Here is an 18,283-nt window from a genome sequence, read left to right on the forward strand (position 1 = left end):
GTCTGCTCAACCCTTGGAAATTGTGATTCGTCTAGCAACTTGCTTTGCGCAAATAGATTGGCCGAAAGAGCAGTCAGTCAAATTTAGAGGCTGTGGTTGGCTCCAAGTCCCCGCATTAGCTAGCTAGTTAGTCTGTGCACAGGGCAGTCCTTTCTCCAGTGGGCGGACCGTTGCAGTGACAGCGACGCTCGGACTCTCCCGACAAACTGCCTAAAAAGCAGACAACAAACGGTGAGTCATGCTAAAAATCAATATGATCTTGTGTTTGCGTTAAGATGAAATGTGCATGGATAGAACTTGTTGCAGAGTTTGTTCCTGGGTAGATGAAGTAAATAGCAGTGACACGACGGTGATTTTGGATGAGTGATCTCACATTCACTATGCGTGGAGGATAATGGTGCCTTCAGGTGCTCGTCGGAAAGCCGTACTTTCTGTTTCAATGCGCAGTTGGAATGTCCGCGCCCTGTCTTTTATTACAGGCTTATATTTTTGTCTCTTCTTCCTGTCAACACAAACTCGACACTGTATATACGCTGCAGCTCTGCCAAACGAATATAGTAAATCCGATGTTTAGGAGCTCATGTGGCAACGAGCTTTCAAGCAAGTTACGCAAGCAAGTTTGATTGGCACGCTGTCTCTGGTGGATCATTCATTTGCAGGCTGCAGAAAAGTTGTGTTTATAACTGTAGGAATTCTAATGTGTATAATCTTGCAGTCACCTTACACAAACCATCAATAACGATATATTTCTCGATTACGATCGTTGAATAATTGTAGTGCATTTTCCTTCCAACGCCAAAGTGATCACGCATTCATTCATTTAATTGAGGACAGCTGAGCAACTATTTTGCAAATCCCCAAACATTTCCCCTGCAAAAGCATTAAAATGAGGACAATCTCCAAATTAATTCCCCATCCCTCCTATTTAACTTCATATTGGTTCATGCATCACATTTTAGGAAATATTTACAACACAATCTGCAATACTCAATGCCATGTGACCAAAACTGCAAAACTGGTTATCTGACTTCCTGTGTATTATTGAAATTACCCCAAGTTGCGTTTGTTGACATAAAATCCTTCTATTATGTTTCAATCATTCAATATAATGTGTACAATTTTAATGAGATCATGCACCTACATGTAAATGAAGTCTAAATATCACTTATGTTCATGCATGTTGCCTCTGCCTATTTTGCCTGTTGCAGAACTTGGGGTGTGTACACTGCAGTCTTTTCAATTCCCTTTTAAACTGGCACACCCGATTTTTGTTCTTGTCATGTTTGGTGCTATTGATGAAATTTTGTGTATATAAACTGCTACAACCAGCTGCAGCTTCCACCTCTTCTGATTGGCTCGGCCATCAGATGGCTGCAAAGTGGTTGGACACTTGAGGTTGTCATGACTACCGCATCATGAATGAATGCATCAGGCCATCTTGCATGCAAGGTGTGTCCAAAAAATATAAATGGTTACAAACATATACTAAACTTGTAATTTGGATAAGTGCAGACCATAAGAATGTTAACTAATACGGTTCTGGTTTTGTCTACATTTGATTGTATCTAAAAGTGGACAAAAATGTTTTTTAAATAATGTAATCCCTTTGATATGATTGGGTGTGGAAATATCCTCATCTTTAAAAGAGGTTAACAGTAATAATATACATTTATGCACCTTATTGTTTCCACGGCCAAATATTAACGTGCAGCTTAGCTGACGTCTCATTTCAATAACGAGCCGAGAAGTGCCTTGTTGCACATCACACAGTGAAACAAAGAATACTTTCATTATAAGAAACCGCTTACAGTCCAGCTCTACAACGGGGTGCGAAGTACAAACCCAAATCACTGATGACAATCACAGCAACAGTTCCCTGGACAAGTTTGACTAGGTAGGTGATTATTTCACTTTCTTACACAACTCATTTAAAACCTGACTTTAATATCATTGTTTTTTGTTGAATTCACATATTTTTAAACTCATTATATTATACATTCTTGTTTATAATTTGTGAATTAACATGTTTTTTTGTCATTTCTAGGTAGTGGGCTCCTACAGCATCCATAGCTCCACCTGCTATATTTTCTGTGCTTTGCACTGTTATTTGGAAAAAAAAAAAACATTCCTACTGTTTTTACCACCTTGGCCAGAGTAGGAGTAAAAATTAGGTATTTTATACCACCAGCATCAATTGTATCAGGTGCATTTTTAAAGAACACATTGTCTCATACTAGAAATGGAATGCAACATAACATAATTTCTCAAATTAATTCATTGCATACAGTATATGCAACTTTGAGGTTTTATGTTTTGTGTACTTCACCCAAAAAGTAGAACAATAGGCTTATTTTTGAAAGTCCTCAGCTGGATATTGTATTAGGAAAATGTAAAGTGACATATGAAGATAGAAATAAATAATTTTAGAATGATAAAGGTCACTGCTTTGCTTTTGTTTTGTCTCTTTTGATGGGAAAAGGCATCTATTGCCTCCAGGGTTACTTCTTGTTTGCCAATCGGATTTTTTTTCACTTCTCTGATGTAGGATTTCCAGTTAATTGAGTTTAGATTCAGTTACTAATGGGTATTATGCACTTATGTACGATATTCTTAATTTATTTTGATCAATACACTAACTGTGATGGCTATGCAGATGTCTAATCTATTGCACTAACAATTGTCCTTGAGTACATTTCTGCTAAACTTTTTTTCTCCTCCCAGGATTTGCATTTTTCATTAGATTGGCTTGCGCTGATGTTTTTTTGTGTAAACAACAGGTTCATTGTTAATAATTGATGAATGTCAGTATTTGTGGCGCATTTGTTTGTTTGTTTTTAATTTAGGAGCCTGTATTTGTTCTGCCTTTTACGAATGGAAATCAAATCTGTTTATGCATATTGATCTCCATTCAAGACAATTTATCAATGAGGTTGGAGGGCATTTGTTTCCCTACCATTTTAAAATGCATAATCGTTCATGGAAAATAGGACTGCTTAAAACACAGATGTCTGAATTTGTTCCAATGTGTGTTCATATTTGTGAACACCTCAATGTGTCTATTGAGGATGAATGTTTGAAGTCTGATATTGCGTGACAACTACAGATTGACTGAATGAAATGAGGATGGGCTAGTTGGCGAATAGGAAAGGGATGGTGAGTTCGGAACTGCTCCCAGTAATCCCCGTCATAACAGCAGCAGCTGGAACAGAGTGTCAGCAAACGGGCTTGGCCGCTGTTATCCGTTCAGCCGGGACATGAAACTAAATGTGGGGTCACTTGGTAATCAGGGGCTTGGAAAGGTTGATGCAGGGACACATTTTAAGTGACATATGCTCAAGCAGTGCCGTTATGCTTTTTAACAAGGGTTTAGTACGAGAACTAATATTAAGACCAATGTTGCCCTTGCATTTTGTTGTTGTATTCTATGCAGTGCAGGTATCTATAGAACATCACTTGATTTAGGAACACCACCCATTAGAACTGTATTGTATTTTATAATGGGTTTACACTGGAAAAATATTCCTAAATTAATGAACTAACAGACTAACAGACATTCTGATGGCTGAACAGGATGGATAAAATGAATAAAATAGTTAAAATATAAAAATAATGTGACTATTGAATACATGCTTAGCTATTTTCATAGTTTCCGCTTTGTGTTTGTTTGGGAACCACATTGCCCTCGGTGTGTGTGTATGTCTATGCATTCCAGTGCAATGTGTTAAGCCCGGCCTGCCAACAATGGGGCATAGTTCCCAAAGAGATACTGTGTGTAAATGTGTTGAGCTGAAACCATTGTGGTCATACATACAGGGAAATCATTCATCACATTGTGGCCCGCCCAAAGAGGTCGGGGAGAGGAGGGCGGTTAATCAGGACAAAAGGGGAGGACAAGTTTACCTGTCATATCGATAATAGTGCATATGTAATAAATTATCTGGAATTGACAAATGAAATTAGGTAACATTCTTTCATGTGATATGTTGAAAACATCTCTTTGGACTTGCATTATATTTGTTTTAAATAGTACATTTGACTTAAGTTGAAGACTACTAGGCACATTTTTGTTTGCTTTTAAAGCCCGACTATCTCATTTAACTGTATTATTCTTTTTCGATCCAGCCTTATTTATTCTCTTAGCATTAGAAAGAGGAATCCAGAGAGTTCCCAAATAGAACCAGTTTATGTTATGTGTTCGTTTGTCTTTTGTTTCATTAAGCATACCAGTTGACTTGTTCCAATTTAACTTACTCTGGTTTTGCATAGACTCACACCCTAATAATTACATGTGCAGACATCACTGTTTGAACTGGTAAAGTTGTGTAAGAGCAGCTTTTCTTTAAATATTATGCATATGCACATGCTGTTTCGAACAAAACCAGTCGTCATCTCATTCAAGAAATTTCTGGGATTCCTACCTTTGCAATTTGTGTCTGCATGTCACTAAGTTGACAAAGCAATGGTTGTTAGCCACTGTGACTGATCTACATGGAATGTTAGTGCATCTTACTCAGATTAGTGTTACAGTTGGACATGGGCAGTTTAAGTGTGTAGTTATTTTATGAATTGTGGGATTTTACTACCCCCATTCCCAATGGCTACCTGATTGGTCTTCATATAGTTGTGATTTACATGCTGTGAGCAGGTATCACATGACAGTCTCTTATTACTTCCCTGCCCCCAATCTTCTTTTTAAATCTAACTGAACAAGGTTCAGCCTGCCTAGACAGACGAGACAATATTTCCTAGCATTTAGATCCAATTATTTCCATTTTTTTCCTGTTTTAAAAACATGCGATAGCTTTAAAGTAATTGCAGCCTGTAATAAGAATTGATAAGAATAATGATACAATTGTTGCATTTTTAATTGTAAAAGTAACATTGAATTGTATACTTATCAAAAACAATGTTACAGTGCAGTGTGATGTCATGTGTCACTACCTTTCTTTTCATAAAGTATCATTTTTTTTCTAACAGAAACAAGATTGCATTGAAACACCCCTTGCTTTGCGGGAGTTGCAGAGATACATCCTGATTAGGGAACTTTCACGTTCATAATTTATCTTTCTAATAGTTCATGGTACTTGATTTGGTTTGTTTGTGTTTACATACAATAGTGATGTGTTGGGAAGCAGATTAAAACGCAGTTTAACCTTCACCTCTGCTTTATTTGGCAGCCTGCAAACTCTCCCATGAACCAGAATGAGCCAAACCGCACACGCACACATGCAACTGCACATGAGTAATCCACAGACGCATGCGCAAACCATGATGCACTTTTTTTTAAGCAGACAGCACAATGGAAAGTGCCGTTTTCATTGATTTCCTTCCTCTGCTGAATCCAGATTGTTTCCGAGTGGCCACACCAAAGCTTGGAGCAGGATGTGGCTACCAAAAGCTCTTTTTAAATAAGTTAATGATGTTGGTTAAAATAAGGACAGTGAGAAGTAATTCTGAATCTTGTTATTCCATTTTTTTTCTCAGATGTAATGACCCCTTAACATCTCACGCATTTCTGACTAGGGTAGTTTCTGGCTAGTATGGTCTTTGTGGTGGAGGCAGTATGCAGCAGTCTTCCCGTGACACACCCTTATCCAAAAAGGGGAGGAGGGGAGCTGTCCACTAACTTACAGTGGTACTCAAATATGTATTGCCTCTTTTGGTAGTCTACAGTAAATGTTTAGGTTTTTATTGTTCATGTTTGTTTTAACACCAACAAATTTGAATGTTCTCTTCTTTAGCCAGAGACATGTTTTATATCTTCCGAGTGAGGAATGGTTGTCCTACAGCTGTGTAGTTTTGGGTAAAACATTCCAAAAGGAATTTGAAACGTCCATTAGTAAAAGAAACATGTAGTCAGTGCGTGAACCAGTAGATGGGGATGCAGAGTTGTATTTTAAATGCAGATGATCTGTTTTGAGCTAAATATAGGTGTTAAATGGAAAAGCTAATTTTATTGAATGATTTATTTTATTTTCTTAATATACGGAAGATGTTTTGAACATAGCTGCAGATTAAACAGTATGGAATTGTTATCTAAAAGCCTGCATTGATGGTTGGGATTTTTGCATCATATATGGTCCCATCCATTGCCCTAGAGCAAGGAGTTGGCCCACACCCTGTTTGAATGACAATGAGTGTCCTATTTCAGAAAGCTCTGCTGTGTAAGGTTAACTGCGAGCTATCACAGGTGATAGGCAACGTCAGGTAGATTGGGAGGATGGTGACAAGATGAATGCACACAGTATCTGAGTAGCAAGTAAGGCATCCAGCTGGCACTCTTGATAATCTGAATTATATTTAGAAGATGACACAATGTGACTCTGCAAGTTCTGTGGAAATCACTGCATCCTTCTAAGTAACAGGTGATTGTGTTTTCTCCAGGGTTAGCTAGTTTAGATGCATTGGATTGTGTACATTTTTTGTTCTGATTTTGATGTGTCATGCCAATTGTTCCCATTTTTTGTATCTATGTCACAGGGCAGTGAATGTGAAATGCTTTGATACTAATGACAATATTTTCTTTTGTGTACAGCAATGGCAGAGTTAGACCTGAGTCTGAGCGACGCTCTGGTGGACAGTGCTCCGCAACAGGGTCAAGAAAGCCGGGCGGAGAGGGACTTTGTGGCTCAACTGGAGGCGGAGACCTATGATGATAAAATCGGGGAGACTGTATGCAAGACGGACTATATCCCGCTTTTGGACAATGATGATGCCAGTGCAGGTGAGTGTACTTGTGTTCTAAGATGAACCCTTGTTTATTTTTCATACTTTCTAATAGTGGTGTCAAGAGTGAGTGATAATACATGCTGGTACGATGGATGTCATCTGCCAATCAATTTTTCTGATCGCTGTCTCTTTTATTTCCTAAGCATGCATTACTATTGTCAATTCTATTATGCAATACTTTATGAACCGGACATGCCCTTAAATGCCGGATGGTATCAGGCACTGCTGGACCTGGCTGCCATTCTGCATCTGCATGGATGTCATTCAGCCACTGGGTCAAAGTGTGGATAAACATACTAGCGGCCACCGCTCGGAATATACTAGAATGGTGGTTATGTTGATGATATAAAGTTGTCTCCCAAATAAGCAATTATCAACCAGATGTTTATGGGTCAAGTTTTAACCCTACAAAGATTAGTGTTTGTTTTCTAGCTATGTTTTTTTTTCTCAGTAAAACCCCAACAATGATGTTTAGAAGCACTAACTAATTGAATTATTGACCTATAGTCATCTCACCACTTTTTTGGTTTCTCTAAAAAGATAGTTTTCATTCAATGGGTCATTTTATTACCATCTTTAAAGTACATGTTGAGAAGTTAAAGATATTTGTCTATAGCTTTATACAACATATATTCAGCATTTGGAGGATGATATCCATTCTTTTAGTGTTTGTCATGTACTGACTCCACATGAAGTATTATTTTAAGTCTTGATAATATTTTCTAATATGCACATTTCTTCCATTCATGTTAAAATGCATACTTAAGACAATGCAGCATGTTTTTATTTGTTGTACAAATACCAACCAAACTCTAAAACTAAGCAGTAGTCATGCATTATTAAAGCTAAATGTGTGTTTTATTATTAAAAATAATAATCATTAAAAATTCCCATGCATATCTATGATTACGATTGTTTTTGACAGGTGTAATAACATATAATTTAGATGTTGGAAGGTAGATCCAGGCTATCTAATTTAGTGAGACAAGCAGTGAATCAGCTCTTGGTCCTCTTATTGCACCTCAGACATTCGGGTCAGACAGTCAGACTGCGTGTGGGCGCTGGTCTGTGACAGCCAGCTCCGGGAAAGGCTGTGGGTGGTTTTGTCAGTGATCAACTCTGGTACACTTTGCGCGTTTGAACAATTGTAAACATGCTGAGATTCAGTGCCAAACAGCAGGGTGAGGCAGTCTACTTGTTGTCCTTTCTTTTCAGGCAACCTGAATGTTGAAAGCACACTCTCCTTGCTTTCTTTTTTTTGGGTTTTATTTCTTTTTTTTTTTGCGCTGCAACTCTACAAATGTGTTGTCAGACATTTTTAAATGACAGCACTGTCTTAAACATGTCCCTGACATTCTTTAGCCCAAAATGCATTAGAGCACATTTACTATAGCACAATAAAAGTACATTGCCTTTGGCTGTATCTTGTGACATTTCAATTTTTTTTAAGTGTTGACATGAATTATGGAGGTGCCATCAAACAAAGGGTGCAATAATATAAAATCAGCATGTTACCAGTATTTTGACACAGCCAGTAATGCTGTAGTTGTGCCCAGTTTCTGTATTGATGTGCCCTTAAATAACATTTTGTTTCCGGCTCAGTGGTTGAAACTACATATATGGTGGGATTTTCTTTTTCTTTCTTTGAATTCTTCAATGCACTAGCAATCTGAAAGTAATGTTTGCTTGTTTCTCTGCATTTGTGCACATACAGGTTCAGCAGTGGAAAATGGAGGACAACAAGCTCAAGGGGTGCAAAAGCCTGGTAAGAGAGATGTTACAATTTCCCTCTGATTTATCATTAAATAGTAATCCACAAAGGCATATTCAACAATGTGTTGGCAGACTTCACATTGACTTTAACTGTAAAATACATTTAATTTGTAGATGAACAAATATGTATTCCAAATGACATGGCCAGTGAAATGTCCATTGGTCTACTAGGCAATGGAAAAGGAACATTTGATTGGCTAAAATTCTTGTTTTGGCAAACCCATGACCATGACTAATCAGTGCACTCGTGACATCCTCTTTGCGCCTTGCAGCTTTTACTTTGCACCCATTTTATGCATGCTTCACCAAATTAGATTGAATAAGAGACACAACATATTCACATTGCAGCTTACACGTTAGACTCTTAACCTACTTGGAGACATAGATATAGACTAGATGCCACAGGGAAATGTTGTCATAAAATAAATAAATGAAACACCTTTAAAGCAATACTACTACTAATCATACTCTACACTCTTGAAACTAGCTTATTTTTGGCTTTTAGGACATCTTTGCTTCTTTATTCACAGCCTGTTTTAGATGCATTAGGCTCTTAGGTACCACAGTAGAGACAAATCCGTGACAGTGTTCTGCATCTTAAGTCACCTGCCGTATCAGGCTGCTCTGCATGGCATGATGGAATGGGCAGCTTGTGTCGTCTTGGTTACCAGGCTGTGTATATTTGCATGTATGATACTAGCTTTTGATATCTTCATTTTCAAAAGGATCACATTGTCATCATTTGCAGGAAACTATAGTAAAATGGGCAATTGCAAACATAATTCAAGTCCAAGTTGAGGGAATGCAATTCAAGCCTTGAGATGCTTCAGTGTGTCACTGCTGAATGATATAAAACATAAGACAAAATATTGCACTGAACTCAAATCTTCACCAAAATATACACGTGTATCGTGCATGCATTGCTTTATTTTGAATTTGTTGACAATTGAATTTATGAAACCTGACTAATTGCTTTCTTTCCTTTCCCCCTGTTCACATCAATGTTACATTTTTTTTGTATTCCTTTCTGCTTCCATATATATTATTTATCTTTTTTTAAACATTTCAATTATTTATCTTTCCAACTGCTGCCATTTCAAATTATTTACTTTTATCCCCAAATCATTGCCCCTGTCTCTCTCTACAATTCTTTATTCTTCAGAGGACTAGATCCAGTCTTCATTGCTACACTGACTGCCCATCAACTGTTTCTGCTTCGAAGCTCCTATTTATCGCTGCCACATTTAGCACTACCTATTCTATCCTATCACTGTGTTTCTATATTCAGCATTGGGAGCAACTTTGACATTCATATGAATGTACATAAATACATACATACATATATTGGGCCTGATTTACTACTGAATTTCCATCCATTTTTTTCAATTTACTTGACTGACCTTGCATATTAAGTATCATGTCTGAAAGGTAGGTGTAAATTAAGCAGAAAGTAACACAAATATATGATAACAAAAACATACAGGTGGCTTGCATATTTCTTTTTTTTTTATAAATACCAACCAAAAATTATTCTGACATGTTTATTGAGCAGTGACATTTTGAAGCTTTCAAATTATGCAAAGGTTGACTTGACGTGACCTGAAAGTCATATCAATAAAAGTATGCATTGCCATTCTTCTAGATTCTAGAATATCACATATGAATATTGTGACTGATTGTTTTCGCTTCAGCAATAACATTTTTAAAAAAAAAAATGTATTTTATACACACTTTCACAATTTTACATGGGCTATGCATATCCAGCACGTGTTTTTGACTTGAAAATACATTACCTGTCCTTCCAATTTTAACCCACTCTTGCTTTAATACTATGGTCTACCTGTTCAGGCTATAGCATACATTAGTCCTCCAAACAACATCTTGGCTTTGAATCATAGTCAGTCTGATTTGAAGCTCAGTTTTATTCCCATTCTTAGTGAAATATTTTCACTTTTATCAGTTTTGTCACTTTAAAAGCCGGAGTCATATACACACAAACAATCTGTAATCTTAGCATATACTTACATGACCCCTTACTAAACCCTGCAGAGCGACTTTACCCATTCAGCATTTGAGCCTGTATGCACCAGCCATCAAAAAATAAGTTGTCCACAGTCTTTGACAGGAAAACGCACACACATGCACTACCAAATACAAAGCGTGTCTGAAACCTTTCAAACTGATTTAACTATGCTGCAAGACTTATCTGTCAACACCTTGCTTCCTAGCTATTTTGCACACACACACATTTTTAAGAGGAAGACAGAGTATGTATGTTACTGTAAATTATCCGACTCCCCACTGACTGATTGACACATCTGTCAATATGTTTATTCTATTGAAATGCTACTCATGCATATCTCTGTTGATGACCTTTTCAGAAATTATTTGTTTTCTTTCAGTCTGAACTTCCCTCCTCCTTTGCACTAATGCCATTCCTCAATCAGTAATAATATAAATGTTAGTAGAAAATTCAGCTTCCTTGACCTTGACAACCCTTGTGAGGATAAGCGGTTCAGAATATAAATGAATGATTGGCTTAAATCTTAATTATTAATGCTTTGAACCAAACCACAAACCAAAGATCAAGGATCAACTGCATAATGACTATAATTAAATTATTCCTGGATGACATACAGAAGCACAGTACATACCATGTCTTTGTTAATACTACAACATTATTTTTTGGATCTGTTGAGTATCTTTCTCAGGTTGTTTCTTTGCACACTTGCTTCCCTCTGCCTGCATATTGTGCTAATAAACTAAAACCTAACATGCTTGCTGTGACTTTTGCACCATTCTTCTTCTGACCATCCTGGAAGTGTTTTGGTCGCTTGCTGTAATGAAAGCCTGAAGACACTTGGTTCACATTATGAATGGATCTCTCTTAAATATGGAGGTTTAATTCCCAAGCTCAGAGGGAAATGAAATCCGCCCTCTTTTGAGTTGTCTCTTGACAGAATACTTTTCATCCGTCTAAGCATTTCACATGTGAATGTGTGGGTTTAAAGTGAAAAAGCTTAGCTTTGTTTGTGCCTCTTACTGAGTATCCCAAAAACTGTATACAAAATGCAATAGCTCTGAGGTGATAGCTCAATGTGGATCATAAGAGGGTTTTTGGTATGGAAAGTTTTATTTTCAACAAAATTATGCACTCTACATAACCATCGTATAAAATTCTACTTTCGAGAGATTTTGGCATTTATTGATGCTTTTATTGCCCTACATAATACATATGATTCTTTTAATTTACATAAAAGCCTCTATCCGAAAGACAAGCTCGCAAACCACAGATACCGGCTAGTATGACGTTGTCATATCTAATCCACCTTATTTCTTGAGGAAAAGATGGTTTTAATTCAAAACATTGTACTGTGTTGTGATGTTTCAGGGCTTGAGGCTCGGATACACATAATTTAGCTTTTTAGGAAACACATTGGGTATGACAAGATTTTTTATCCCTACATGCAAGGTGCTAAGGGGCATGTTATCTGCTGTTTGCCAGTTTTTGTTAGGACTAGTACATTTTCATGTATGAGTTTACCGTGCATTTTTTTCCTGAAGGTACATGCAAATAATGCAATACATACCTGGGATAAAAAAAAAAAAAAACAATAAATAAAGAGCTACTTAATTTGTATGCAATATCTTTATCATCCTACTTAAAACTGACCCCAATCGATCTGGTAGATTCCAAAACAGCATTTTTTTACACAGCATAATGTGATCAACAAGTTCAAGTATGTGCTCCATGATCAATCATAATTTAATTATTCATTAAACACAGCAGATATTGTTTGTCTGACACATTGTTTGTCAGTACCAGCAACTCAAAAAAGGTTAACCTAAATCGAGCGGCGTAATTAGACTAAGCTTTGAATTCTAAAACTAGCAGATAAGCACATCCCCTACACTCTAGTCCAAATCAAATGAGTAGACTTAAACTACAAATCAATAATGACAACTAAGTTCAAATCCCTTGCATTCGCAAATAATTAGAATTGTGGCTCTGAACATGCCAATGCACTAAAAAAACTGCCTCGAGACGTCTATAGGAATGATGTTAAGCTCAGGAAAAAGGAACACTGGAGTTGATAGTTGTCATCATTAAGAACTGCAATCTGTTCTTCTTACATCACATTGTACCTGTGGTGCCACGGCAACCCTGAAAGATGCATAGCGTGAGACTAAGGTCAGTTAGAGAACATTCAAATATGATGCTGCCTTATCCCTGATGAGGTTTCGTGTGATGTCAACAAGTAAGACAGCTCAGCATCCACTTACTTACTACACTCTACTTATACAATTTCATAAACATATTTTGTTTACTGCTGCTTTCTTGCAAAAAGAATTTTGCCTATTCCTAGCAAAGCCCTCAAACCTGAGCAGTTGTTGATTTAAAAGTTTCAGGAAAGGCTTTCTGGCCTCAGTGTTTCATAATCAATCAGTGACCTTGTCCAACAGGCTTTTTGCCTTTTGGTGAGCCAAACAATAAGCCCCTTTTTATGGCTCCTTCGCATCTCTGTATGTGGAAGTGTTTGTGACTTTGGTTGGCATCCTGTCTGTTTGGTTCACTGTCATACTGTGGATGCTGCTGGGAGAGGATTGCCATTGGCGCCTCCCTCCTTTTCTTTTCTGCCCTCCTCCCGTCATGTTTGTCCTTCCTGCAGGCTGTCATTTATAAAATCCCCAAATAAGATGTTGTGGGGTGAACGACAAGAAAGACAACTGTCCTTTGCTTTCGTGTTTTCTTTCCCCCTTACTATGTCATCCTCTTTTGGATCTGGCAACATGGAATCAAACAGTTAGTAACCCTGTTGTCCAGTCAGGACCAATGGATGTAGACTGGGCTGTGTGTAAGGGCAATTGGTAGTCAGGGACGCAAGGGGAGGTACTACCGGCCACGACCCGGGACGTCACACCCAACCCAGACGCCCTGACTGCAAAGCAGTCTTGGTTTTGTGTGTGGGTGTGGGTGTGCATGTAACTAGGGGTTCAAACTGTTAGGAGCTCAGACAGCTGAGTAAGAAGTGGCGACTGAGACAAAGGCACTCACCCGCATTTAAGAAATATCCCTGTAAAATCAGTTAAATGGAACCAGGCCATCTTTTGAGAGACCATTTTTCAGGTGAGACTTTGAATACCTGGTGGTTAATTATTTTATTTTTATTATTTGTGAATGCCTTAATGTTCAGTCTGCAATTTGATAAAAGCATGCGGTCAGCAACTCTTATGTCTTTTTTTCTGTGTTATTGCAGGTTGTATAATGACCACAGGAGGGCAGACATCAATGTCACAACTCGAACATCAGGGAGAGGGGCAGCCACACAAAGCTGACAAACAGCAGCAGCAATTTTTGGCAGACATATCAGGTATGAAAGACAGATTTAATGAGGGTAATGGAGATGGTTTATTACCATTTATAAATAAAGACATTTGAACAACCACAGCATATCTAAGAAATTGTTTTGTTTAGACATTGCCAGCCAGCCTTAGTAACAATATACTTAAGAACAAGCTTTGCTTTCCTTTTTATTTTGAAAGCATGAGGCCAAATTTTGCATTTTTGTTATGATCCTAATATGTTTGTGTTTACATCTTGTTTTCAGGTTTCTCCCACTCTGGAAGCCCTGGGTTAAATATAGAGGTTGGGACTACATCTTTCAGTCCAGAGAAGCCTCCAAGTATCGCTGATCCTCTGCAGCCTGCACCCATAGTTGGCTCGGAGGCCCCTAAAGGTCCCCACAGCCCTATGCTGCCTGAACCACAAGCTCCACGCAGCCCCCTGGATATGTCAGCAGGTAACACATGCATATTTTCCTCAGATGTCACAAACATTCAGTCTTCGCTTGGCTAGTAAAAGGAGCCTTTTTGCAATGGATGTTTACGTTATGTACTCACATACATTTGTAATTTTAAGCAGGTAACATTTGGTTTATTTCAAATGGATCTGAACATATCTACATACATACAAATCAATCTATTTACAGATCTGATACATGATTCTGTTATGTCCTGCATTATCAGTTTACAATTTGATTTAATATATCATAGAATGGCCGCTGCTGTTTGCACCACTGGAAGCATTTCACAGTTGTCTGTCTTCTTTTTGAAATCTTGTCGCACAAACACCAGATCAGATATAATCATGCTGTCATGTATAAGGTTTCCAACGATGCAATGGCCTCTAGTACTGCCTACATGTTTGTGTGCTTGGTTCTTTAGTTAATCCTACATAGGAGAGCTCTCTATGCTAGTTATTGCCCTGCTGCATCCTTGCATGCTTTCTTCTTTTTATTCCTAATGAAATTTCACTAGGTGTATACAATTGAACATGTCTTAATAGTCTTCACATTCTTCTATTTTTCTTAAAATTGTACTTAATAGCCTAGAGCGGTAAGCTATTTTTTCTATGCTGTTCTTCAACTTAATGAAGTTGTATAAAAACAGGATCTAAGCCTCAGTGGACACTTTCCAGCTTCTCCCAATTATAATGCATCAGAATTTGGTAGCCTTGTTTTTGAACAGTTAGCCCTCCAGAGAATCGCTGTAAAGTATGCTACTCGACAGGTGCCCCACTTATTTGCAATAAATGAATGTGTATATGTTTCTATGTGCAATGGCGATAAAAGATGATCAACTTTAGATGTTTAATTGGTCTGTGACGCTTGTTTGTCAAATGTAGAAACTATGTCTGAAGTCTGGAAAAAAGGAATTAACATTATAATTGAACTATGCAATCCTAATGAAGGAAATAAATATAGCATATTTATTTTTAGTTATTTGGATGCTCTACATACTGCTACTATGGATGATTGTTTAGTATACTGAAGTTATTTTCACACTCTTACCTAACAAATCCAACCTTAAACTCTTCCCTCTTCACCCACAACAAGGTGCTCTAGGTGACTCCTGGCCAGACGCGACTGGTTGCCTCCCGACAGAACTCCTTTTCACCCCCAGTGTCACATCTGTGATCAATCGCCATATTAACAATCTTGCAATGATTCACGGTGACGCACCTACGACCTGGCCTAGCAGAGAAAGCACTCCTTACGCAGGTGGTGATGAAAGGGAAGTCGAGGAATCAGACAAAAAACAGAAGAAAAAGAAGAAAAGAAGACAGAAAGATGAGGGCTCTCACGAACATCTGGAAAGCAAGGGTCACGTTGAAGTGCATTCACAGGGCGAACCAGAATTGCACCACCAAAGGACTGAAACCAAACGTGATAGCGGGGATGGTGGTGCCTGGGAGGAACAGATTTGGAAGAGTGGTGGACGGGGTAAAAAGGGAAAAAGTAGGAAGAAGATTCCTGAGGAGTGGGAAGTGTCCCCAGAGTCTTTTGACTCTTCATCAAAAAGCCAGATCCCCCAAGAGGTTGTGAAGGAGCTTAGAAGTTCCTCACAAACAAGCAAGGACATTTCCTTTGCTGATGATAATACCAACCAGAGCTCACGGAAACAGGAAAGTTTCATAGAGGAAGGCTTGGTCCCTTCTCCACTAGCCCATGATATATTATCTCCCGAGACAGTTTCCATCAGTCCACTTGTCTTGAACAGCGAACTAAAAGCTACTGCAGCTCCATTCACTATGCCATCCCCTAGCAGTGCTGGGCCAGCTGACTCCTTGCTAATGGCTCCTAGTCCTGGTGAATCATTTGAGATGCACATTGATACTGAAAATACCAGCTTAACAGATACGGTTGACAGTGGGGTGTTTGACAACACTGATTTTGTCCAACAGCCTGTTATACAAGTCATACCTGATGCAGATACTCCTGCTTTCAGTCCTCCATCTAAGCCAGATTTGGCTCCTTCCCCAAATGGTGGAGTGGTTGCATCAGCTCCACCTCTTTCACCCTCAGATGCTTCATGGCTCCTGAATAACTCTCACACTACCAGCAGCAACAGTGAACAATTTGACTTCAGTGATATTAGCGCTTCCACTCATTCTATACCCGTAGAATTGGTATTTGACACCCCTAGTCCAGCCCCTTTACGCTCCCCCAAAACTACAGCACAGGAATTCCAAATAAAAGAGCACGACATTGAGAATACGGACACAAGTCAATCTAAGAAGTCTCGTTCGTCATCATCTTCCTCACTTAAGAGTCCCACCGCCTCAGATGCAAAGCAATTCCCAACCCAAGAAACAACAAGTGTCAGCCCCTCTTCCTCCCCATCACTTGCCTCTTTTGGAATTCAAGCATCTGGCCTTAACCCTGCAGCAAAGCCCTTCTTTCCGAGCTTTGCTGATACCGTGGAACAACCAAGCTTGGTTTCCCCCATCATCGAAGGTTGGTTGTGGAATAAATAGCAGTAACTGTAATTATAGAGTAAACTATACGTACATAGTTCTTAGCATGATGAGTGGTGTTTCTATGCAAAATAGGTTATTAGATGTATTCTAGAACCACATTTATTATTCCTTGCATGGTGATACTTAAATTCAAATGATGTTAGAGGATTTTTGTGTCATTGAATTATGAGTGTTTGTGACTAATAACGTTGAAGCTGTGGATTGTATTACTTTAATCTGAGTGTCAAATCTTTGTAATGCACGACTCTGTTTGTAAATAACATTGTTTTTGATATCAGGTGTGATGCTACTAACAAGTCGGACAAAGTACTTCCTCAGTCGATATATGCTGTCATTTCCAAAACCAAACCTTTTTTCTTCTGGTTGATTAACACAGTCATTTTATGTGTGTTTTTTTCCATTGAAGGCTTGGATGTCCTTCCTCCTGTGTGTCTATTAACTTTCTTGACTTTTCTAGCAGCCTGTCTCTTTACACTTCTCGAAATGAATCATGATTGGAATGATTTTAACTGTTTTGAAATACAATATTTATACATGCATATTTGTGTTTTATTTCTTAACCACGTAATGTCAAATATCCAATTTCTTCTGTGTTTTATTTTGCATGTGCTGTGGCTGCTGACTTGGACATCTTGCATCTATAGGTGAGTCCCCTTTTATTTTCTTTCATAGTTACAAGATGGATAAGTGGTTCACTTGCGAGAAGCTTACATAAATGAGAACAAAAAAAAACAACAACATTATTCAGTCCACTTGAGACATCTGCAGGAAGAACATTAAAACAGACACTATCGAAAGCAGAAAATCCGCCGCTCAACAAAGCGTAAAATGAAGAGATTAATGGAAGCATCAATAAAGATGCAAGTCAAAATCTGTCTAAATGAACTACTGTCAAAGGAAGCAAAAATGCAAAACATGTTGATCATTTGTTGGGTTTATGAAAAGATTTGTTCTTCCTGCCTCAGCTGCTAAAATTGTACTCGCCAAACAGATTTGTCAAACCGTGTCAACTGTTATGAAATGATTCGTTTTCATTTGTACATATTCTGTAAAATGAACTCTTTTCCAGATGAAGTGTTACACAACGACAAATTGTTTATTCTAAAAGGCGTGAATTTCCTTTGGCAAAGAGGAAAGATCTGGCAGCTGTTAGGGTGACTTATAATCACTACTGTTGCTCTCAGAACAAAGAAAAACATGGAACCATTGATCTTCTACACTTGTGGGGAATACACACTATTATTATATGCAAGCTGGTTAAAAAAATCTGTAAATCATCTGTATTTAAGTCCTAATTTCACCTGTTTGAATATCTGTTTAAATACTGTTTGAAAACACAGGGTTTGAAGAACCATTGAGCCCAAAATCATTGTTTGTGTGCCAGGCATAAAATAACTAAATGTAAGAATCATTTATGAGATTATGAATAGGGAAATTATGTTATTATGCAAATCAACTGTT

General features: G+C 38.0%; 1 protein-coding gene across 8 annotated transcripts in view; it reads left to right on the forward strand.

Moving 5' to 3' along the window:
- The first annotated feature begins 84 nt into the window (after positions 1–84).
- The window catches only part of LOC144209324 (uncharacterized), a 31,999-nt gene continuing 13,800 nt past the window's right edge, over positions 85–18,283 (forward strand). For 6 of the 8 annotated variants that reach the window (XM_077735562.1, XM_077735563.1, XM_077735565.1 and 3 more), the window contains exons 1-6: positions 85–231; positions 6,536–6,724; positions 8,444–8,494; positions 13,761–13,874; positions 14,112–14,303; positions 15,399–16,799. In XM_077735562.1, the coding sequence (XP_077591688.1) occupies positions 6,538–6,724; positions 8,444–8,494; positions 13,761–13,874; positions 14,112–14,303; positions 15,399–16,799 (1,945 nt within the window). In that variant the 5' untranslated portion in view covers positions 85–231; positions 6,536–6,537. Of the gene's footprint in view, positions 232–6,535; positions 6,725–8,443; positions 8,495–13,475; positions 13,631–13,760; positions 13,875–14,111; positions 14,304–15,398; positions 16,800–18,283 lie in introns of those variants that run through there. The other 2 variants (XM_077735570.1, XM_077735567.1) reach the window with 2 other exon arrangements.

Source organism: Stigmatopora nigra, chromosome 16 (genome assembly GCF_051989575.1).
Source record: "Stigmatopora nigra isolate UIUO_SnigA chromosome 16, RoL_Snig_1.1, whole genome shotgun sequence".
Taxonomy (NCBI): domain Eukaryota; kingdom Metazoa; phylum Chordata; class Actinopteri; order Syngnathiformes; family Syngnathidae; genus Stigmatopora; species Stigmatopora nigra.